Source organism: Kwoniella mangroviensis (assembly GCF_000507465.2).
Source record: "Kwoniella mangroviensis CBS 8507 chromosome 1 map unlocalized Ctg01, whole genome shotgun sequence".
NCBI lineage: Eukaryota > Fungi > Basidiomycota > Tremellomycetes > Tremellales > Cryptococcaceae > Kwoniella > Kwoniella mangrovensis.
The window spans coordinates 12,243,934-12,267,993 of NW_027062533.1; the positions used below are offsets into that span (position 1 = coordinate 12,243,934).

A 24,060-nucleotide genomic window follows, 5' to 3' on the forward strand; every position below is an offset into this window, starting at 1 on the left:
ATATGCAGATTTTTGAAGGATGATTCATGTCTATTTGCATGTACAGTATACGATAGAAGCCTAATCATGCGGAACCGGATACATACTGTAACGTTGTGGTGCATCGGTGATGCCACGTCGAGGTTCGTTTGTATCGAAAAGGTCATGCTGACCTAGACAAGGATGTAAGAGGTGGAAGGCTTAGGCTATACAGGGGACACCTGCACAAGCAATTCATGAGCTCTTTGCCCCCGTTACAAGTCTAGCGCTCCACACAATCAGCCCGCATGTCATGCAGAACAATGCAGCAGGACTCGCCGATGGGAGGGAAGGGATTTAAGCCATTTTCCTGCCCCTAACTCGTTTGGAGCCAAGAGCAAGTTGGAGACGAGACTGATTTTAGGGACAATGCATATGCATGTCCCCTAGCTGTCGAAAAGCCCTGAAGAGGTACTATCACATGTAAAATGATCTCTGAAATCAACCATTGATGAAAAATTGGGTACTGATCCACTTTCTTCAAGGGGAAACGGAGAGTTGATGCTGCAGTTCTTACAGTAAGACAAAGCCGGGACGTTCCCAATCGGCCTCTTCAACAGTTGTCATCGTTCTTGAAGAAAATTTGTCCCCGATCGTAAAGTCTCTGTCCAATACGGGTGCATGACGTTTGCTGCGGTTGTTTCCGACTTCCCCGTGAGGAGTCCTGTATCCTGATTTGTAAATAGGTATGACTCAAGGGTAGATGTAAATCTCATTTAGACTCTGGAATCGCTGAATCAAACCAAGGTCTCACAGAGTGTAATTCGCTTCCTATTTGGTGTATACCATAGTCTGTCACTATCCGTGGAGTGACTACCAGTCTTTCAGGGTATACACCCGATATGCGATGTCTCAAGGGTAACATGATGATTCATTCTTTGAATTGATTAGTCAAACATCTGGTTGGATCCATGTGTGTGGGTGTAGTACCGTGTTGTGGTTTTAATATGGCTTGATCGCTCGTTTCTTACTTACTGTAAGAGACCCTTCATTTCCGTTCAGCATAATAGGGAACTCCGCGTATCTCCATCTCCTTCTACCGGCGGAACCTGGCCAATCAGGATAACTGTTCTTTGATCTTAACCAGTTTTCTATTTCTGTACAATTGATCCCTCTCTGGATCTGGTCCGATATTCCAAGAATTCCAAGAGACTCGACGATCTCATGGGAAAAGGAAGGGAATGTTTTAGTGATAATTCAAATTTCCCCCTACACTTTCATGCTGTACAATCATACAACACCTTATGGTGCCGTGAGGCCCTGTGCAGTGGCGAACTCAGCCGAAGTGGTAAAGAGCTGAGTCTTGTTCGATTCGTCGATGAGATGAAACAAAGACAAGAAAATAAGCAAACAAGCCAAATGAAATCAAACCTTATCGACGTTCAGGTGATGGTGGTGCATACACACATGTTCCAGATGCATTAACCTGGGATCGGTTGAATCTTCCGGTTATAAGGTACCAGGAGTACAGTACTCCACTGGTCACACCATAGATGTATAAAGAATCATCGTCAGTCGTCTGATCAAGCTTGGAATCTCCCTTTTCAATACAATTTATCAACACAGATTGAGCTGGCAATTGGAACTCCGACCCAACGTCGATACATACATTGAATCTACCAAATTCAACTTGATCCATAAGACATTGTACCTGTACGACTTTTCTAGCTCTTCGCCACTTTCGACGATCTGTTACTGTTCTTCTCATCTGAGGCATATTACGCTTTACCTTTAACCTTTAGGCTACCGAGTACGAACTCTTCACGTGTCCAACCTTCCTCGAATCTGACGAATTGCCGTTGCCGTACGGTATTGCCCTATCGAACTATAAAGATAAAAATCCCTGGGAAGCAATTCAAGATCAAGATCTGATCTTGTGTTTCAGTGTCGGAGACACACATACCAGGTAGGTAGATCCCCCGTACAGTAAAACACAAGGAAAGTAGAGGAAGAAAAAAAAAAATTCAAGACCTGTTTGACTCTGGGGTCGTTCCTGTACACGCAGGTCGTTGCATCATAAACTGTGAGTAATACACATGTTATACTTGGCACTCCTATGTATAATGAAAGAAGCATACTAACTGAATGACAAATTCTTTATCCTTTTCACCATTCTATCACCCGCCGAACATCAGACACCACTTGAGCCATCACGTCTAAGCCTATCAGTCATCCAAGGGGGAAATCATAAACGCAAAACACTATCCTGTCCTGTCCTATACAATACAAGCCAACCCGAGCTGCGCCTTCACTTGAAGGAAGAAGACGAAAGATGATGCAAGTGTCAAACAGACAACGGGTTGTTGATCAAGTTGGTGCTGGTACAGTGACAGCATCACCTTGGTCAGCCTCACCTTGTACTTCTACTACTACTTCTACCACTGGCGATTCAAGAGAGCGGCCTCAATTGAGTATTCAAATCCATTCTAAACATTCATTCGATTCTCATTCTGGTTCTCCATCTTATCGATATTCAACTACACCTTCTCCTTCTATCCCCGCTTTATCTAGAGACAGTATCAACTCCAATTCAACGAGGCTTCAAACACCTATCAATCATTCTCATCATCCTCATAATCTTTCTTCTTCTTCGTTTGTATCTCCAGAATACTCAGTTACAGATCCTTTCCAAAGCGATTCCCATTCAAAAATGACGACTACCGCCACTCAACCACCTCAATACAACAGTGCGTGTACGTTCACCGATACGCACACAGCTCCTCATCATCAACCTTACCATCTCGCGATCGATTACATGCACGAGACACCCAGTCAATATGGGCACACGTACGACCAATCGATATTACACAGTCAACAACACCTAGGAGTCCAAGGGTGGGAGCCTATGATCTCATCGTTCACCATAAACCCTCAACTCATGGAGTGAGTCGATCAATCGTCTATCATCTATTGTATCGTGTCGTATTGAAAAGTGACTGATGCCTTTTCTGATAGACCGTCGCCTTCTCGTAGTCTTAGTCCCGAATCGAATGCCTCTTTCTCCCCTGCGACTATCGCCACCGAAGAGGTACCCCAGCCTCCTTCTACTGCTACTTCTACATCCCACATCGCACCTCGCATGGTAATCACCAAATCCAACACTCCATCTTCGACCGATGAGTGGTATGATGGACCTTCCGAATGGATCCGATCCGTTGCTGAGTCACATAAACAAAGAAGAGAATCTTACTTGGCCAATCCCAAAGCATGGCCAAAAGGTGAGGGTGAACCCAAAGAATTACAGCCCCTCACGGATCATTGTCGATTTCCTCATCTTTGGGAGGTCGAACAGGCCAGAAAGGACCTGACTGAAGATGCGGTAGTGGCAAAGTTGATGAAGAAATCTGAAGCGACAATCGCAAAGGAATTTACAAGATGTCAAAAAGCCGGGGAAGAATTCAAACCACCTAGGCCTATGAACAGTAAGTAATTCTCCTTCTGATCCGTCCAAGTTGTGGTGCTGACTGGTAAATTCTGATTACAGGTGCAATGGCCTTTGCGGATTTCCGAAGACCTCAGTGGGGAGATATGTACTCTGACATGAAGACTGGTTCGATCTCCACCTGGTTGTCTGCCGAGTGGCGAGCATTGAAAGACCTTAGACCGGAAGAATTCGAATGGTGGACAAGAGTCTCGAAGAAGTATTGGGACAAGTATGTCGAAGATTACGATTACAAGTTTACCCGAGCCCCCAATGGAGAAGGTAAAGGGTCCAAGAAGAGAAAAGCCAAAGCGAAGGAGAATGCTGCCAGGGAAAAAGCAATCAGATTATCTAATGAGGCTGCTCGTCGATCTTCCAGACGATCGACTTCAACTAGGGGAAGTTTAGCTCCTCCGATGAACATCATCTTGCCTGAGCAAAACCATCACACTGACCAATATCAACCATTTGGAAGTCCCAACGTACTTGGTTTAAGTGGTATGCCCGCACACCACCTTACTCCCACTGCCACACTCACCCCCACGCACAACGGCCAGATCGCCTATGCTACCGGGTACTTTGATGGGTATACTTTCCCTATGACTGAAGGATCGAGAACACCTTCCCCACCTCAATTGCTCACTCCGCTTGAAGCTCCCCACTCATCCCATGGATCCCATGGACATCACTCCCACTCACCCGGTCCAAGCCCTTATGCGCAAGCTGCGTACTTCTACCCCACCCAAGCTCAGATGAATTACGCCCATCAACAGGCTCAACAACAACAATTACACCAACACCACCAGCAACAACAACAACAACATCATCACCAGCAACACCTTCAGCTCAACATCTGCCATAACGCTCCTCAAACTGGCTTTTACCAGCCTCCCCCACCGCCTCCTACAGCCTACGAGCACTACACTCATCATCAGACTCCTACACAACATCAATATCAACAGAGTGGTACGATGAGCCATCACATACCGACTCTAGCACCTCACAATGTCCCTTCACCACAATAGAAGAATGGAGATACTAGAACACTAGAAAGCGATCATTCATGGGTAGGAATCATAATCATTTATAACGATGGGATCAAGATGAGCACGTTGGGTTGGGAAGTGATTTGATCAGACAGTTATGAATTTTTGGGACGATAACCTTTTTTCATCAGTAACCAAGTAAATAAGCAGATAAGACTCACATACGATACAATACGATACGATAAAATCCATAAGCATGAAATTCTGAATACGTTGTAGTGTTGCTATTTCATGTCCCCGTTTGGTCTCGAGTTTTGGTTTTGAAGATCAGATTTCCCAGCATTTACAGTAAAACCATAAATCATTATTTATATGCATGATTGAATGAGAATACTTGATTTTTTCTGAATATACAACTAAATCCATCGATAAAATCACACCAACGACTTTGACGACCACGTCACGTCCAGAAGGAAGAAAGGAAAGAGAAGATGTGTTATCGCTTCTCCGGCTGATTGGTCTTAATGGGATTAGCAACGAAGTTGGTCGAACCTGTTCCAGGTACACCGATATCTGCAGATTGAGCGAGTTCGGTCTAGTCAAGCAACAAAGAAAATTTCAGTGATGGTCAATATGCACGGGTGATCATAAGTCCCACACATCGAAGGTCTGGGTTTGGTTCGGTCGAAAAGGAGTGTCTTACTTGCTGTTCTTTGATCAGATCGCTGAATTTCTATCATCCAACCAAAAATAAGTCAGCTTAGCATCATCTGTACTCCGAGGGGTGAAGAGCACTTACACCCCACAATGCAGCTACAGTAGTGAATTCCTTTCCTACACCAAACACCTCTTCCAATTTCCTATTCAACACATTCGTATGACCCATCAATTCTTCGAAATTCTGTTGGGAAAATAGGTTCTTGTCAGTTACCGACCGAACCAGCTAAACGAATGGATCTGTTCTCACTGTTGATATCTCCTCTATCAGCTTTGCCTTCTCCCTGTCGAAGAAGGACTCGTCTGGCTCGAGAGCGTCAAACGCATTTGACGGTCGGGACAGTGACATGCTTGTGGCTCATCGTTGACTTTGATGTTCTATGCGATCAGATCGACGACGTGTGATGATTTGATGTCTTCGCTTCCGCTTGGGACGTGTTGGGTTCTGACAGACGCGTTTGCCGGTCCTCTATTTGATTCCGGGATATCCGAATGTCCCTACGAGTAATGTCCCAATTTAATTTAACTGCTGCTACGCCCCCACGCGATTTAGATTAAAAAAAAAAGATGCGCGATCGGGATAAATTACGACAAATCCACGAATTCACCCATTATTCTGTCAGCGTGTCCTCCACTTTTCACGGTAATCCACTCAAATCCAAAATCCAGTAGCTGGAAAAAAAATTTACTACTGCCATCAGCACGGTGGTACGGTGGTGACTGACACATCCATCTCACTTTGTGTCCTTCTTCTTTCTTTCTTTCATCTTTCCTCTTTCTTCTCTCCTCTCCTCCTCTCTCCTCTTCTCCAATGCATACCTATTTGGTCCAGCACGCCAAAAACCACTGTGTCTGGTTCGAGCACCGCGCATCTTGTAAAAATACTGAAAAACGAAAGAGTCCTTTCTAGCTCCTCTTTCTAGCCCCCCCCTTTCCCCTCTACATATCGCAAGAACCGACACTCCCGCCTCTCTTTTATTGTGACTATCGCGAAATTCCTCAACTTTTCGCGATGGCTCCTTCCGTACCAGGTTTCGAAGGTGTCGTACCTTCCAGCGACATCCCACCTGCTCAACAGGCTGTCTCTGTAGCTCCCGCTGGTCACTCTGCTGTCGATGTTACCCCACCAGCTTCACCAGCTCCCGCAGCTACTTCCCCTCGGCCTACCGTCAATCGTGCGTCTTCCTTCGTCGCCCCTGCTCCCAAGCCATTAGGTAGTCTTCACCCACCAGCCACTCTCAAAGGTATTGACTGGGAGGGTATGCCCGAAGAACCTAAATGGGACGATTCTATGGGAGAGCCGGATGCTGTTCTCGAACTTGCCGATGGTCTCGCTTTGGCTGGTCACTCTTTCGGTGCTAAGAAATCAGTAGCAGGAGAATGTGTCTTCCAGACTGGTAAGCTACCTAGATAGCTAGCATGTCTTCCAATGCTCACCCTTCATAGGTATGGTCGGTTACCCCGAGTCGTTGACCGATCCTTCCTACTCCTCTCAAATCCTGATCCTCACCTACCCTTTAATCGGTAACTACGGTGTACCCGAAAGACCCAATGTTGCTACTTCCAACATTCCTACTTCCGAGGACGCTCATAACGTCCTTCCTCCTACACACCTCCTTGACTCGCTCCCTCTCGAATTCGAGTCTTCTCACATCCACATCGCTGCCCTCGTCGTAGCCAACTACCACCCAAGTTTCTCGCACCATCTCGCCAACTCCAGTCTTGGTCAATGGCTCAAAGAACAAGGTATCCCCGCTATCTGGGGTGTCGACACTAGAATGCTGACCAAGAGACTTAGAGAAGGTGGTGTCCTTCTTGGTCGAGTCCTCGCCAAGCAAGGTGCCTCGGCTGTTGATAGTCAATCAAGAGGTAGAGAATCCCAATCGGGAGTTCTCGGTGGAGTATCCAGACTTCTCAACGGTCTTTCGGCTCCTTCGATGGCTAGGTCCAACTCTACAGATAACTTCGCTTTGAACTGGAAAGAAGATTACGAGTCTGTACCTTTCTATGACCCCAACGGTATCAACCTTGTCGCAAAGGTCTCCACTCAACAACCCACTCTCTACACCGCTATCACCGGGTCAGAGAAGAAAATCAACCCTAGGACTGGCAAGCAATTGCGAGTCGTGGCTATCGATGTTGGTATGAAGTGGAACCAAATTAGATGTTTCCGAGAAAGAGGTGTCGAGGTCAAGGTTGTTCCTTGGGTGAGTGGTCCATAGGCTTGGCCAAATGAGCTACGCTGATCGTACTTTAGAATTATGACTTCAATGCTGAGACCGAACCATACGATGGTCTCTTCGTCTCTAACGGTCCTGGTGACCCCTCCATGGTCAAAGAGACCATTTCCAACCTTTCCAAAGCGCTTGAGACCAGCAAAGTCCCTATCTTCGGTATTTGTCTTGGTCACCAACTTCTCGCTTTGGCCTCAGGTGCTTCCACTCGAAAGATGAAGTACGGTAACAGAGGTATGAACTTGCCTTGTACGTGTTCATCTTCTGGTAGATGTTACATCACTTCTCAGAATCACGGTTACGAAGTCGATGTCTCTACCCTTAAGAACGGTTGGGAAGCTTTCTTCACCAACGCCAATGACCAATCCAACGAAGGTATCTGGATGGGTAAGAATGGTAAACCCTTCTTCTCAGTACAATTCCACCCCGAATCAGCTCCTGGACCTCGAGACACCGAATTCATCTTCGACGTCTTCATTAAGAGTATGGTTGACTCCGCCAGAGAAGGTAAACTCGTCCCCATCGACATGCCTGGGGGTGACCTCGCAGATAACATCGCTGCTCGACCTAAAGAACACGTCAAGAAGGTTCTTGTTCTCGGTTCTGGTGGTCTCTCTATTGGTCAAGCCGGTGAATTTGATTACTCCGGTTCGCAAGCTATCAAGGCTTTGAAGGAAGAAGGTATCTATACCATTCTTGTCAACCCTAACATCGCTACCATCCAGACCTCGAAAGGTCTCGCAGACAAGGTTTACTTCCTTCCTGTTACACCTGAATTCGTACGAAAGATCATCAAACACGAGAAGCCCGATGGTATTTACTGTACCTTTGGTGGTCAAACCGCCCTTTCAGTCGGTATCAAGCTGAAAGATGAATTCGCCTCTCTCGGTGTCAAGGTGCTTGGTACCCCAATCGAGACCATCATCACCACTGAAGATCGAGATCTCTTCGCTAAAGCTATGGAGGAAATTGGCGAGAAATGTGCTGAATCTGCCAGTGCCGTCAACCTTCAAGAAGCCACAGAAGCTGCCAACAGAATTGGTTATCCAGTCATCGTCCGAGCCGCCTACGCTCTTGGTGGTCTCGGTTCCGGTTTCGCTCAAGATGATGAGCAACTTACCGAGCTCTGTAACAAGGCTTTCGCCACTTCTCCCCAGGTTCTGGTTGAGAAGTCAATGAAAGGGTGGAAAGAAATAGAGTACGAAGTGGTCAGAGATTGCAGAAACAACTGTATCACTGTCTGTAACATGGAGGTGAGTCGTGTACTATCCGTGCCATGCCATAGCTGACCATGCCACAGAATTTCGACCCCCTGGGTATCCACACCGGTGATTCCATCGTCGTCGCTCCTTCTCAAACCCTATCCGATGCCGACTACAACATGCTTCGAACGACCGCTGTCAATGTCATCCGACATCTTGGTGTCGTGGGTGAATGTAACATTCAATACGCCCTTAACCCTTACTCTAAAGAATACTGCATCATTGAAGTCAACGCTCGTCTCTCTCGATCTTCCGCTCTTGCCTCTAAGGCTACCGGTTACCCTCTTGCGTTTATCGCCGCCAAATTGGGTCTTAACATTCCTCTGAACGAGATCAAGAATTCTGTCACCAAGCTCACTTCGGCTTGTTTCGAACCTTCATTAGATTACTGTGTAGTCAAAATTCCTCGATGGGACTTGAAGAAGTTCAACCGAGTCAGTACCGCTTTGAGTAGTTCCATGAAATCCGTTGGTGAAGTCATGGCTATCGGCCGAACTTTCGAAGAGACCATTCAAAAAGCCATAAGATGTATCGATGATCGATTCCCCGGTTTCGGTGACCACATCGATGTCGAAGACATTGATCATGAGATCGCCAATCCTACCGATCAACGTCTCTTCGCCCTTGCTACTGCACTCAAGAGGGGTTACTCTGTCGAGAAGCTCAACAAGATGTCTAACATCGACCCTTGGTTCTTGACAAGACTTGAGAGATTGTCCAAGACCGAGAAGCTCATTGGGTAAGCCTCAACATAAATCGTAAAAATGTACATAGCTAATTTCTTCTACAGGACCTTCAACGCTTCTACTGTCCCCAACCAACTCATCCGAAACGCCAAGCAACTTGGTTTCTCCGATCGACAAATCGCTAAAGCTCTCAACTCCAACGAGCTTGCTGTTCGAAGACTCCGTATTGAAGCTGGCATCTCTCCATACGTAAAGCAAATCGATACCGTTGCTGCCGAGTTCCCTGCTTTCACCAACTACTTGTACACCACATACAATGCTAGCGAACACGATGTCACCTTTGATGACAATGGTGTAATGGTTCTTGGTTCTGGTGTGTACAGAATCGGTTCCTCCGTCGAGTTCGATTGGTGTGCTGTAAGAGCCATCAGAACCCTCCGAGAACAAGGCATGAAGACTGTCATGATCAACTACAACCCTGAGACAGTCTCCACCGATTATGACGAAGCCGACAAGCTCTATTTCGAGAATATCTCGCTCGAGACTGTGCTCGATATCTACGATATTGAGCGATCAAGTGGTCTCGTTCTGTCCATGGGTGGTCAAACCCCTAACAATATTGCATTAGCTCTCCACCGACAAAATGTTAAGATTTATGGTACCTCCCCAGAAATGATCGATACCGCCGAGAACCGATACAAGTTCTCTCGAATGCTCGACAAAATCGGCGTCGACCAACCTCTTTGGAAAGAGCTTACCAGTTTCTCCGAAGCCAAGACCTTCTGTGACAAGGTGGGATACCCCGTGCTTGTGCGACCATCCTATGTGCTCTCCGGTGCTGCTATGAACGTGGTCTTCTCCGAGGATGATCTCGAATCTTACCTCACCCAAGCTACCGACGTTTCTAGGGATCACCCCGTCGTCATCTCCAAATATATCGAAGAAGCCAAGGAAATTGAAATGGATGCCGTTGCTCGAGACGGTAAAATGGTCATGCACTACATCTCCGAACACGTCGAAAATGCGGGTGTGCACTCCGGTGATGCCACCCTCATCTTGCCTCCTCAAGATCTTGACCCCGAGACTATCAGAAAGATTGAAATCGCTACCCAAAAGATCGGCCAGGCTCTTAACGTCACTGGTCCATACAACATTCAATTCATCGCCAAAAACAACGAAATCAAGGTTATCGAATGTAACTTGCGAGCTGCTCGATCCTTCCCATTCGTCTCAAAGGTCACTGGAATCGATGCTATCGAGCTTGCAACCAAAGTCATGCTTGGTTTCCCTGTCATTCCTTACCCAGACGTCAAACTGCCGCCTAATTATGTCGGTGTCAAGGTACCTCAATTCTCTTTCAGTCGATTGTCCGGTGCCGATCCTGTGTTAGGTGTCGAAATGGCTTCCACCGGTGAAGTCGCTTGTTTCGGTAAAAACAAGTACGATGCTTATCTCAAAGCACTGATCTCGACTGGTATCCGACCACCAAAGAAAAATATTCTGCTCTCTATCGGTTCCTTCAAGGAGAAATTGGAGATGTTACCTGTTGTTCACAAACTCCACAGGCAAGGTTACAACCTCTTTGCTACCGCTGGTACTTCAGACTTCTTCCAGGAGCACGGTATCCCCGTCAAGTTCCTCGAAGCATTGGGTTCCGTCAACGATCTCAACCCTCAAAAGGCTGAATACTCTTTGACTCAGCACTTGGCCAACAACTTGATCGACTTGTACATCAACTTGCCATCCAAGAACCGATCTCGAAGACCTGCTTCTTACATCTCTCAAGGTTATCGATCTAGACGAATGGCCGTCGACTTCGCTATCCCACTTATCACCAACGTCAAATGTGCCAAACTCTTCATCGAAGCTGTACTCAAGAAGCCTACTTTCGATATTACCAGTGTAGACTATAAGACTTCTCACGAAACCTTCTCTTTCCCAAGCCTTGTGTCCGTTCAAGCCTTCGTACCTGGTGCTGCCGAGCCCAACTCCAACGACTTCAGCGAGGCCTCTCAGGCGGCTATCCGAGGTGGTTTCACTGTCATGCAAATGGTTCCTCAAGGTGTAGCATCTGCCGTCGAAGACGAGATCTCCCTTCAACGAGCTCAAGCCAATGCCACTGGTGCTTCTCACTGCGACTACTTCTTCTCTGTTGCCGCTACTGCCGAGAACGCATCAAGACTCCAGGATGCGATCGCTGCAGGTGCTAAAGCCTTGTTCATCCCGTTCAACAATTTCTTCGGATCGGTCAACAAGGTCACCAGTGTTGCCCAACACTTTGCCGCTTGGCCAGCAGACAAGCCAATTGTCACCGACGCTCGGGCTACCGATCTCGCTTCAATCTTGCTTCTTGCCAGCTTGAACAACAGGTCAATCCACATTGCCAGTATATCTACGCGAGACGACATCTTGCTGATCGCTCTCGCCAAGGAGAAGGGATTGAACGTCACCTGCGATGTATCAATCTACGCCTTGTTCTACTCGCAGGCTGATTATCCAACCGCCAAGTGTCTCCCTACCGCCGATGATCAACAAGCTCTCTGGGATAACTTGGCCACCATTGACATCTTCTCCGTCGGTGTCCTTCCTTTCGAGCTTGGTACCGCTCTTGGCAACTCCGTTTCTCCAAGTTCCGGTGTCGCTGAATCGCTACCCCTCCTTTTGACTGCCGTTGCCGATGGTAAACTCACTCTTGAGGATATCTCCCTGAGGCTCAGTGAGAATCCAAGAAACATCTTTGGCTTGCCTGAACAGTCTCAAACCTACGTTGAAGTCGAGGTGAACAGAAGGTCAACCTTCGCACCGCAAGCAGCTGACACATGGTCACCTCTCGATGGCAAGTCCATCGCTGGAGCGATTCACCGAGTCGTCATCAACGGTCACTCAGTCTTCCTTGACGGTTTGTCCTTCTCCATGCCCCTTGGACGAGATGTCTCTACCGCCGGAAACCGAAGCGCGACCGCCAAACAAGCTCGTGGGTCTTTCGCCTTACAGAAGCGACCATCGATTTCAGCTCTCTTGTCTCCTACTATGGAACGACCTGCGTCTTTCGGTCCTCCAGCCAACGACAAACTCATGTCTTTGTCGTCCATAGCTGCTGTCAACACTTCTCCCGTCCGAAACCTCCTCTCACTCCAAACCCACCCAGCATTCTCTCGACGACACATTTTATCCGTCAAGCAATTCGACCGAGAAGATCTCCATGTTCTTTTCAACCTTGCCTCTGAGATGAGAGCTCAAGTGGAACGAAGTGGTGCAGTCGATACGCTCAAGGGTAGAGTATTATGTACTCTCTTCTACGAGCCATCGACACGAACATCCACCTCTTTCGAGGCTGCCATGAAGCGATGTGGTGGTGAGGTTGTGCAAGTCTCCGCTTCTACCTCTTCCGTGCAAAAAGGAGAATCGTTGGCCGATACCATCAGGACCGTTGGATGTTACTCTGATGCCATTGTCCTCCGACACCCCTCTGTCGGATCTAGTAAAGCAGCTGCCAAGTCGAGTCCCGTACCTATCATCAACGCCGGTGATGGGATCGGCGAGCACCCAACCCAGAGTTTGTTGGATGTTTTCTGTATTCGAGAAGAATTGGGTTCAGTCAACGGTATCACCGTTACTTTGAGTGAGTTTGATCCCCAGTTCCTCCAAGACGACTTTTGCTGACGACTGGCTCTTAGTTGGTGATCTGAAGAACGGACGAACTGTCCACTCTCTCGTCAAGCTCTTATCATTATATGACGTAACCATCAACTTTGTCTCACCACCATCTCTGACCATGCCCGACTCTGTCAAGTCCGAGGCATCTCGAGCGGGTGTACGATGGACCGAATCGACTGTCCTCTCAGATGATATCATTGCTAAATCGGATGTTCTCTATGCTACGAGGGTCCAAAAGGAACGATTTGAGAACGTCACAGAGTACGAAGCTGTCAAAGATATCTACGTGATCAACAACGACGTCCTTGCCAAAGCCAAGGAATCGGCTATTGTCATGCACCCCTTACCTAGGGTCAACGAGATTGATCCAGAGGTAGATTTCGATTCAAAGAGAGCGGCTTATTTCAGACAAATGAGATATGGTCTTTTCGTAAGTAACTTCTCATATATTCTTCCCTTTTGCGAAGAAGTGCTGATGTTTGTTGCGATACGTTGATAGGTCCGAATGGCTCTTCTCACACTTGTTCTTGGTGCTTGACTATAGAGTTTGTGTTTTGCTACCCATGTCTCTTCTTCGTCCTAGCACATATTGTCTAACCTTGTCTTTTCTTATCGGACCTTGTTTGGGCTTATTCTTAGATTAGAACTGTCTGGTCTTTCCTCATATATTTTATATCTCATGTCTTTTTTTCCTGCTTGCATATCTATACTTATACACACATACCAAATCACCTTTATGTACATAGATGAATCGAAGATCATACTCAACAAACCCCAATCGAAAAAGAATTTATAAGTATATACAAAATAGAAATATTTTCTTTTTTCATATACAATACAAATATTATGCATTGAACGTCTTGAAACCCGGGATCAGCGTGCATACTGTACTGACCATCACATAGGTCTTGTTAAAATCGGGATGTGTACTGTAGATGTTGCATGACCTAGTGTACCTATCTATCTATTCCGTAGATACCCCTGATTGTTCAACTTCCGAACCACCTTTGATCCTACCTAATAACACCGCCGTAGCTCGCCTCAGCGCCTGAGATTCTTCGGGACTAGCTGTCCCACAACCTGCCCAGCGGACTTTCAAATTCTGATCGATGAGGTATACATATCCTAAAAGCTTGTTATCTATTCCTAAAGGGTTTGTGATCTGTAAAATCCGTATCTCAATCAGTAAAATTGATCTTGAGGAAGTTTCCTGTTCATCCCGATCATATGGGTTATATATCAAAGGTCAAACTCAAACTCACATCCATAGGTGACCATTCACCACTTGATATCAAGTAATCGCCCCATCTATCTTCTGCTATTGTTCGTTTCAAGGAGGATATGAAGAATGATACAAGGAAAGATTTCAATTTGTTTTCTTGGTGATTTATCTGCAATCGGTGATTCGTCATACATGATCAACATTTGGTCAGTCCTTATTCTGTCAAATGGCAGGAGGCCTGTTCCGGGAGGAGACTGGCTCACCTGGACAAAATTGAATTCTGGATGTCCAGCAAAATCTTCCAATACAGGCTGAGTGAATGATTGTTCATGTTCCTACCACCTCGAGCGATTAGCTGTGTCGCTCAATTGACTGAATATCCGAAGGATAGCGATAGGTTCCTTGAGATTGCGATGAAGCAAGCAGCGGATGAGCTCACCTCTGACAATCTCGTAGCGATCACAGAGACTAATGTGATTTGACCTCGAAGGAGATCCGTCGTATGTACTTCTTCACCTAACAATGATTTCCCCGAAATATCTGGAAAATATAATGCTTTCTACGGATGTCGTTCCATCTCATCAGCTCATATGCGTCACAACCAGAAGATGTACTTCTTGCGAATGTCATAGCGAACAGCATGACTCACATCCTCTCTGATCAAAACGTTTGGTGCTATCCATAGCTTTCCCCCACCAACGCCTTTGGCTCGATTATAATCATGAAAATAGCCTTGAGTAGCTTCTTTTACCCTATACAGATATTCACCACATCCTTCGGATCAGCCTTTCGATATCCTTTCACTCTTTGGACTAAGCCGACTCACAAAGCCTTTCTCTTCGCTTTGTGTCTGTCATCATCCAACAGCTCTTTCTTCCTCTGCGACCAGGTCTTGTTCGCCGAGCTGGGAGGGGTTGTAATCCCCAAGGGTCGCGGAAGAGGTGGTATCGTCTGAGGTCCAGTTTTAGCTTTGCCCTTTGTATCGTTCGTAGTTGAGCTAGTTACAGGAGAAGAAGATCTCGGTATGGACGCAGGGGCACTTGAGCTCGAAGGTCCAGCTTGTCCAGGTTTAGGAACGGACAAAGCTGATTTCGATGTGGCTGAGGAAGAGGCATAACGAAGTCCCGCCAAGGGGGTTGAGATAGCTCGCGTTGAGAGTCTGGGCGGCATTGTTTTGAGGTTTCTTGTGCTCCAATCGGAGGGTCTGGACCTTGAAGATAGTTGCTGAAGAAAACTAAGGTGATCTCCCCCTCTCTCTCGACCTTCAACTTTTCGGTGTTTTCGGTTGCTTCGATCCAGAGTCTCGGTGATCGCCGCTTTTGCCGCTTGGATGTTTCGAATGAGCGAGATCAGATGGATGAACGAATAAATGATGAACAACGTCGGCATTGTGCATTCCACTTACTTCACAACAGCAAACAGGTAGAGCAAAATGATCCGGATACCCCGACCTTCCTCGTCACTTGTGCCAAGTCTGAAAGCCTTTCAGCCGTCCAGCTCGATACTGCGCAAAGGATATGCTTCTTCGTCTTCACACGTAAGCTTTTGACACTTGTCTCTTTCGTGTGTAGCTAACCTTGTTCACCTATTCTGTAGACCCTCTCTCCAGCATCCGTCGTCACCACCCTACCCAACAAAGTGCGAGTGGCGACTGAAGCCCTTCCTGGACACTTCCACGCCGTGGGTGTCTACGTAGATGTCGGTAGTCGATTTGAGAGTCGAAGGACAAGTGGGATATCACATCTTTTAGATAGGTTGGCTTTCAAGGTGAGTTCATTCAGGTTGGTGAGTGTGAAAAGTGACTAGCCAGCTCATAGTCTACCTCCTTTCTCGTCACAGAGTACAGACAAACATTCTGACGAAGAGATGACTCGTTTGATCGACTCATTGGGGTCTCAAGTGACATGTTCCTCCTCAAGAGAAACAATAATGTATCAATCTACAGTATTTCCCGAATCCTTACCTCTAGCTTTAGAATTGATCTCATCGACTATTCGACATCCATTATTATTACCTGAAGAAATACTGGCTCAGAAGGAAGCTGCGTCTTATGAGATAAGGGAAATATGGAATAAACCAGAATTAATCTTACCTGAGATATTCCATACGGTCGCTTTCCAAAACAACACATTGGGTATGCCATTACTATGTCCTGAAAGTCAATTACCGAAGTTGGGGGAACAGGAAGTAAGAGGATTTATGAGTGATTGGTATAAACCCGAGAGAATCGTCGTAGCTGGTATTGGAATGCCTCATGATCAATTGGTAGAATTATCACAGAAGTTCTTTGGCGATATACAACCTTCTACCTCAACCTCTTCCTCCTCGACGTTACATACTCCTATACAACAACCACAAACACCGTTAGGAAGTAAATCGTTTGCGACCGTATCGAATGTAGCTGCACCATCAGACTACGACGGACTGGTCAATGCCAAAGCGGTATATACTGGCGGCGAATATTACGTAGAGAACCCAGAGGATAAATTGGTTCATATACATATTGGATTTGAAGGACTGGGTATACATGATCCTGATATTGTGAGTTTCTCCAAAAGTGATCCTTCTGGGACTGTCAGCAGCTTACGAGTCTTTGCAGTACGCTTTGGCTACCTTGCAGACGTTACTGGGTGGTGGTGGTAGTTTCTCAGCTGGTGAGTGGCATATATCTCTATCATGTTCTTCTACAAGTATCTCTACACATGCAATCAGTCTGTACATTGTATGTCGAGCTAATATCACATCCTTCGAACTCAGGTGGTCCAGGAAAAGGGATGTACACGCGGCTATACACCAAAGTCCTCAACCAGCATTACTCTGTCGATTACTGTGCAGGATTCCATCACTGTTACGCCGATTCCGGCTTGTTCGGTATAGCGGCCTCGGTCTATCCGGAATTTGCACCTAGGATAGTGGATGTGATCGCTGGCCAGTTACATTCCCTGACTGGTCAGATGTTCGGAGGAATCGAACAGAAGGAGTTCTTGAGAGCCAAGAACATGTTGAAATCTACGTTGGTCATGGCTTTAGAGAGCAAATTGACTGCTGTGGAGGGTGAGTACGGGATCTAGACTCAAGAACTGAACTATGAACAGCGGTAAGGGAATAAAGCTGATGAAATGACCTTGCATACTTACATACTGCAGATCTAGGTAGACAAGTTCAGATTCACGGACACAAAGTGCCTGTAGAGGAGATGTGTGCGAAGATTGATGAGTTGACATTGGAGGTGGGTCTATACTCCTTTCTTGAAACGCTGTTATACGGATCAACGGTGTTATGGGGAAATATGGCTAACGGTGTTTTATGCTACTGTAGGACCTATGGAGGACGGCCAACAGGGTACTCAGACCTGCATCTTCATCATCAAGGTTGAATTACGGATTGGGTTCTGGAAAAGCGACGATAGTAGCTCAAGGACCTAATTTGAGAGCTTTGGGAGATGTCAAGAGGACTTTGAAGGATAGATGGGGGTTGGGTTTGTGAGGCTGGATAGTGGGTAGCGGTACCATTTGGTTACACCACAGGGGGGTCTAGTGACTTCGTTCGCAGGCTTATCAGGATATCATCAACTCATGGCATGTCTTGAGTGACAGATTAGCATGTCACGGATCATTGTATCATAGATATATATATCTCATACATATACATACATATTGCATCGACACTTATGCACTTTTCACCTGGGTGAGTCTCCTCCCAATGATGTCATTTTGACATGAGTCGATCGTGAGAGTGGAGGTAGTCCATCTCATGATTCGAGTACGATCTCGAGCAAACAATATAAGAATTCAACTGAATAGAAGACCATACTGCATATCATCACACATACTGTATACCACATCTATCGCTCACACCGAGTACATTGAGAAGTAGCAACATGTCCGACCAACAAGAAGTATCCGCTTCATCCCTTTCCACCCTCTCCAATGACCCATCTTCAATCTCATGTGAACCGTCTTTGAAACTTGAGAAAAGACATTTAGACCATGCTGCGTTGGTTCTAGATATATTCCAAGGGAAGGGAACGATGACTAAGATCGTAGAGGGCTTTACGGAGGATAGTTGTTATGAAGATCCAGTGGCGTATGCCAAGAACAGAGAGGAAGTCGGTGGGTTAGAGGTTCTTTCTTCCATTCCATTCAACTCCTCATTTCCTAGCTATTGTACTGCTCTGTAATCTCTTACCTAATTGATCATCTCACTGACTAAGTCCATGTCGATATAGCTGGACAGCTCCTACATATCCCCACTGTAACCTCTTCAACTACCACTCACAAATTCCATATCACCTCCCTCTCTCCATCCATCTCCACCAAAACCGGTACAGGTAGAGAGGTAATCGCAGATTTGATCGAAGCTGATTTCAACCATGACCTGAAATTCAAGATTGGACCAACGTACAATCTCGTAACTGTTCTTCAAATTTATTCTACACCCGATGGAATAGTCAGGTTACAAGATAGACCGGGAGATGAAATACCTGATAATGGATTTGCAATGGTATGTTTATTGCTTTCGGTCGAATTTCCTTCTTACTGTACTTTTTCCATCAAGACGACATGTGGAGTTATATGACAAATTCGTTGTCTGCATCATGATGGAAAGATGGTCTTATCCTTCATGTCAGATTCTTCAGGTCATCGCTGATAAAAGTCGTTATTGTGATTTGATAGGCCCTAAGAAAGTTGAATGGTATAGTTGCACCTAAAGTAGCTGGTGTTCCCAAAGATGAGAAAGAAGATGCTGAATTGGCGATCAAGCAGAAAAGGAAGCTTTGAAAGTGTTTTTCTCGACCCCCATAGAAAAATAATCTGATATCAATGTAGTAAGTAGTACGGGTAAGATGGATTTGAAATGAAGAGATGTATCAAATCCATCGAATGTCACATGTCTTATGATGGGTACTGTAGTGGAGAATACAATGACTCAAGGCGGCACACTGTAGCCTTCAATAGGTGATTTCGCTGCACTTCGATAGATACTATGATACATAAATCCTAATATAGATATATATTTGTCAACTGATCTGTTGCCTATAACACATGACAATCTATCACATTCCCACCTCGATATCAAGATTTTTGATGACCCGTATGTATGTGTTTTCGACTTCCAAGCAATAGATCACATCCCGTCGACCACCGTCACAGGAATATACAGCTGAAATATCGCATTAAAGTAACTGCGAATTTTCTTTCCATCATCATGCAATGGAGGTGTGATCATATAACATCGGAGATGTAGATTAACTTGTTTATGGTCCACTTCCATACCCCAAATCGCATCTTATTTAACCTATCAAAGCCCATGTCCATCCCTATCTTGTCCATTCTGAGCCTGACCTTGTCCCAGGGGAGCTATCAAACTACCTGTATTCTCCCCCTCCGTTATGTCCAGATCCATATCTAGATCAAGGTTATTCATCCATTCCATACCCAGCAGAGCCTGCCATGCAGAGGGGTCGGACGAATCGGGCAAGCCGGATGTCGTAGGATCCCAATCGGAAGGTAAATACCATTCGTTATCGTTTTGTGTCCTTCGGGTATCATCGCCTTGTGTGTTCTGATTGGGATTGTCGTTATATGTATTATTGTGATTGTGATTCGTTAGACCCAGTGCAGTGGACAGTGAGGGAGTAGATGAAGAATGTGGTAAGGGGGTCGGTAAATGCACGTTCGTTGGATCGTATTGCGAATTTAAATCGTATGGCAGTAGAGTATCATTCTCATTCTCAGAATGTATTCCATGTCCCGTTCCAGGTCGAAGTCGATCTCGAGCTGAGTCTGCCATAGGCTCAACATGGACAGGTGCGGAAGACGACCAAATATCGTTAGACGTATTGATGTCTGCCGATAAATCCGTGGTGATGTCGACTCTCGACTGTGGATGTTGGAGTCGATGTTGGCGAGATCCCAATGTAGTAGATCGAGGTTGATTGTCCACCACAGGTATTTGTGGTGGTGGAGGCATGAATCTACTCTGATTGATCTGGACCATCAATTTAGGTTCATTCCCAACGATAGAACCATGAGAACCAGGAGTGGTCCTCCCACTCCTCAGATCCATGTCTTCTCTCGCTAAAGCTTTAGCTTCCATCAGTCTCAAGACCATCAATTCAGTTTCCAAAGCTTCGTCCCTTCGGATAGTCTTTTCTTCGAGAGCGATGTAAGCCTGGATCATCGATCTCAACGAACCTTTCGGGAATCGTGAATCTTTGTAGCCTAGATGGCAGAGGATACCGAGGATAGTGGCGGAATTGAATCCTGATGCCACCTGGCAAAAGAGGTCCAAAGCCAGTCAGTCACTTCCTAGCATAAGCTTCACAAGATCGATAGATCAGGGATAACAGAGAAGGCATCGAAGACGAAAAAGAAATTCTCGCTCACAGTCATCCACTTGAATCTATCGAGCGGGTCGAGCTCATTGAACATGAACCTCAATTGCAGATCTGCGGTAGCAGAATGCAATAAAGCATCTCTGCTTCTTATATAAGGGTTCACCTTTCTGGACTTGCTTCTACCGAGTGATCTGAGGAGGTACGGGCGATGTAGAGATATCCTGGCCAAATGGAATTTCGCATTCAACGTTTGTCTTTGGATAGGTAGCCAATTGTACCCTTGTTGATCGTCCAACGTGAAATCTGTTCCTTCTCTATCCAATTTAAAATGTGGCGGTAATGATTCTTTGAATCTCAAAAACATCTCTTCACATTCTTGTACATCCGAATACTTTCGCGGATTGAGGTTGAAACATGTTGATTGGACTTCACCGATGATCTTGGCTAGGCGATAATGAAGGATAAGGAATGTAGTTTTGGTAGGGAAAGATAATCCTCGAGGGAATATGGATGGCATCTCCAGTTCGTCGTCGTGCATATTGGCTGGTTCTCTGGTGGTGAACTCTCCATCCTGGATGCAGACTGGTCGACCGAGGAAGAGAGCGATAGAGCTGGATGTATATTATGCGGCAACATCAGCTTCTGGAGTCTATTGGGATCTTCACATGAAATTTACCGATCAACTGCGTACAGCTCTACATGCAAAAACCGAGGACTCAGCGATTTTGCATTGTTTCGTAGCCTGATGATTGTCGACTTACGAGCCCACAGCCTCCTTCTCAACTCAGCTTCCTTTGTAGTCATTCCTTTCCAAGACGATCCATCAACATGTAGACTATCTTATCGTCAGTTAAGCAGCCCTTCTCCTCCTCACTGTCAGCTGACTTACCCTTGAGCCTGGGCAGCTCTGATCGCCGTACCAATCGCAGTCCAAGCTTCTGGTACTCTCCTACATACATTGAGGTAGAGAGCGATCTGTCATGGTGTATATCGTGTAAGCCAATCGGCTAAGACAGCAGAATAGATGGGTCACTTACCAATAACCCAGCTCTGACAGTATCCATTGATTCACCAAAAAAGCTCGAACTTTCCAATAACGCCCTCTTGGCTGCCCAAGACCATTTCGACGATTTCTCTTCTCTATCTTTCAAGCTCATCGTCTGATTCTCCAAATGATTCATCATTCCTTCCACGATTGTTTTCTGCTCTTCGTTCAACCTCAGATTGAGCAATTGATTTTGCCTATTTACTTTTTCAGATGGGTCGTGGTCTAAAAGTACTCCCAAAGCTAAGACGATGAGGAGTAAGCCAAGGTAACGTAGGTCCACTTGAGAGGATTGCTTGGTATTGTAATCGTTCCAAAATCGATGATAGGCTACCATGAAATCAGGTTGATAGAGGATATCATTGTGGCTTTTGGAGTATCAGTGAGTCATCAGCGTTTCGACCAATCAGATGGTTTGATGCACATATGAAAGATAGCCTCACCTATTGTATCTTTCAAAGAACCTTCTCACATAACGATCGCATTCCTCTCTTGCTGGGAGATAACCCACCAATTGCCTCGTCTGGGATTCAAGAGTATAAGATTTCACACCGTCTAATCTCGAGGCGCCACGGTACGGCGCATGTCGTACATCCGCCAGTGGGACAGTAGGCATGCTCTGTGGCGCAGAGATGACAATGAGACATCAGTAACCTAATCTGACAGGTGATCGGGCCGGCTGAGGAGAGATGGATGTGATGGCTTACTCTGATGACTTTGGCAGCCAGCTGTGGACCAAAATGACTCGTGCCGAAGAACGTTTCTGGTGCAATAGAGGATATACATCAACACCCATTCGAATAAAAGTGATGACATTGAAAGAAATACTAAGATACTAACTTTCACCTTTTCCCCCATCCCAAGGACCTGTGTGAGTCCTCAAACTGCCAACACCGTAGGCCTCGTTCTCTTCCATCAATTTGTCCGATGCAGACGAAGAGCAAGTCTCATCTTTATCATGACTACCACTTTCACCTCTTGTTCCAACCCCTATCCCCGTTGAAGAAGGAAGCGGACTGGTACTAGGTCTAAGATCGGTATAGGATCTCCAGAACCTACCCAGAGAAGTTTCGGGATCTTCTTGGGTCGGAATTTGGTCCAGACGGTGCATCATGGGGTTGCTCCTTTCGGAAGAGATGGGATGAGAAGGGATGGGTAGTGAGAGATTTGATGATTGCGTTGAGGTCGGTTCTCGAGAAGGGTTCTGGGATCCTATCAATCAGAGGGGAAGCTAATTCAGTGACGTTTCGTTGAGCGAGATTCATTCTCAAGTGAGATCACCATCTTCACCCACCTGGTCCAACATGTTGACGATGTTCTATACCCTCTGAAGGAAGAGACATCCTCCTAGCTCTTCCAGCTTGATCATCGGTCAAACCATCTCTTTCTCTGCCTCTAGCTTTGAACGACGGATCGCCCACCCTCGCCGCATCTCCTTCTTCAACGCTCATCCTAGCTTTCTTGGCAGGTTGATGAGTAGGTGCAGAAGACGAAGAAGCCATCATGGTAGCAGACTGCTTCACCCTCTCTGCATCTGCGTTATAAGAGGTATTCATCTCTGTAGGATAAGAGCATGGAACATTCCTCTTCAAGCACAGACCACAAGGAATTTCACCGTCGCACTGTCCCATCATCCAGTAAACACGTCAGTTCCCATATCATGTACAATCTGATATACTGTACGCCCAAGTATCAAGTGAATAGGCTCACCCTCTGTTTACGGCGATTGCAATTGACGCAAGCCGTAGCCAGCCTTCCTCTCCTACGCTTGTTATCGGGCGGTGTCCGATGATAGATCTGTTGATACGGATTTGTAGGATGTTCAGGTGGATTGGCAGAATAGACCATAGGAAGTTGTTGAGGATGTGATAAATAGCTTGAAGCTAGTTGATGAGGATGAGTAGATGGTCCAGCTTCATTAGGTTGTTGATGATGATCTCTTCCAAGTTGAAAATCTACTGGTACCCTAGTATATAAAGGTGGATAATGCTCTGATCCTGCACCCGATGATGGTTGTCTAGGTGGTGGTGGTGGCGGTACACGAATTGAACCCGAACCTGATCCTGATTGACCTGGATAGTCTGTCGGTATCGGTATCGGTATCGGTATATTCGAATGAGATTCGGTGTTTTCATGAGGTTGATGATCCATTTTGTGACTAGGTTGTCGTGGTTGTCGGCATAAAGAATGATGTTTGGATAGAAGTGGGAATTCTGAGTTGCTGATAAAAGTGGTAGGTGATATTGATGTTGAGTGATTATGAAGATTCGAGGGTTCCTTTGGTTTTCGTTTTCTGCTTTCTCTCTCTATTCCATTTCGTGGCGGAGACAATGCTTTGATCTCGTCATGTTCACCGTGTAATTGATTATCAAGTACAACAATGTCTTGTTGTTGCTTTTCCAGATCTGAGAAACAGGGTAAACGGTGATGAGGCTTTGATGGTGTTGTCTGTTGTTCTTCTCTTGCGGACAG

At 46.0% G+C, this 24,060-nt stretch overlaps 7 protein-coding genes across 7 annotated transcripts; 4 read left to right on the forward strand and 3 right to left on the reverse strand.

Annotated features, from left to right (window-relative positions):
* Positions 1-2,290: 2,290 nt before the first annotated feature.
* On the forward strand, positions 2,291-4,464 carry I203_104640 (uncharacterized protein; the record flags this gene model as incomplete). The annotated part of the gene is made up of 3 exons (XM_019143771.1): positions 2,291-2,901; positions 2,974-3,440; positions 3,503-4,464. 3 exons carry the CDS (start codon positions 2,291-2,293, stop codon positions 4,462-4,464), a joined length of 2,040 nt encoding a protein of 679 aa, XP_019006820.1.
* A 457-nt stretch (positions 4,465-4,921) lies between these two features.
* I203_104641 (uncharacterized protein) lies at positions 4,922-5,491 on the reverse strand (the record flags this gene model as incomplete). Its single annotated transcript, XM_019143770.1, has 4 exons — positions 4,922-5,020; positions 5,129-5,158; positions 5,225-5,326; positions 5,393-5,491. 4 exons carry the CDS (start codon positions 5,489-5,491, stop codon positions 4,922-4,924), a joined length of 330 nt encoding a protein of 109 aa, XP_019006819.1.
* A 663-nt stretch (positions 5,492-6,154) lies between these two features.
* Positions 6,155-13,519, forward strand: I203_104642 (carbamoyl-phosphate synthase, large subunit; the record flags this gene model as incomplete). The annotated part of the gene is made up of 7 exons (XM_065517578.1): positions 6,155-6,539; positions 6,589-7,349; positions 7,400-8,629; positions 8,677-9,377; positions 9,429-12,946; positions 13,002-13,411; positions 13,481-13,519. The coding sequence occupies 7 exons, from the start codon at positions 6,155-6,157 to the stop codon at positions 13,517-13,519; spliced, it is 7,044 nt and encodes a 2,347-aa protein (XP_065374396.1).
* A 426-nt stretch (positions 13,520-13,945) lies between these two features.
* I203_104643 (uncharacterized protein) lies at positions 13,946-15,373 on the reverse strand (the record flags this gene model as incomplete). The annotated part of the gene is made up of 6 exons (XM_019143768.1): positions 13,946-14,143; positions 14,244-14,372; positions 14,467-14,538; positions 14,643-14,762; positions 14,853-14,955; positions 15,030-15,373. 6 exons carry the CDS (start codon positions 15,371-15,373, stop codon positions 13,946-13,948), a joined length of 966 nt encoding a protein of 321 aa, XP_019006817.1.
* A 262-nt stretch (positions 15,374-15,635) lies between these two features.
* On the forward strand, positions 15,636-17,689 carry I203_104644 (uncharacterized protein; the record flags this gene model as incomplete). The annotated part of the gene is made up of 7 exons (XM_019143767.1): positions 15,636-15,740; positions 15,800-15,970; positions 16,043-16,744; positions 16,803-16,857; positions 16,961-17,257; positions 17,350-17,432; positions 17,522-17,689. The coding sequence occupies 7 exons, from the start codon at positions 15,636-15,638 to the stop codon at positions 17,687-17,689; spliced, it is 1,581 nt and encodes a 526-aa protein (XP_019006816.1).
* A 394-nt stretch (positions 17,690-18,083) lies between these two features.
* On the forward strand, positions 18,084-18,984 carry I203_104645 (uncharacterized protein; the record flags this gene model as incomplete). The annotated part of the gene is made up of 3 exons (XM_019143766.1): positions 18,084-18,315; positions 18,432-18,706; positions 18,880-18,984. The coding sequence occupies 3 exons, from the start codon at positions 18,084-18,086 to the stop codon at positions 18,982-18,984; spliced, it is 612 nt and encodes a 203-aa protein (XP_019006815.1).
* Positions 18,985-19,504: 520 nt separating this feature from the next.
* I203_104646 (uncharacterized protein) lies at positions 19,505-23,739 on the reverse strand (the record flags this gene model as incomplete). The annotated part of the gene is made up of 11 exons (XM_019143765.1): positions 19,505-20,479; positions 20,593-21,154; positions 21,220-21,238; positions 21,305-21,378; positions 21,433-21,518; positions 21,581-21,956; positions 22,032-22,207; positions 22,296-22,351; positions 22,429-22,800; positions 22,883-23,210; positions 23,299-23,739. The coding sequence occupies 11 exons, from the start codon at positions 23,737-23,739 to the stop codon at positions 19,505-19,507; spliced, it is 3,465 nt and encodes a 1,154-aa protein (XP_019006814.1).
* Positions 23,740-24,060: the final 321 nt, after the last annotated feature.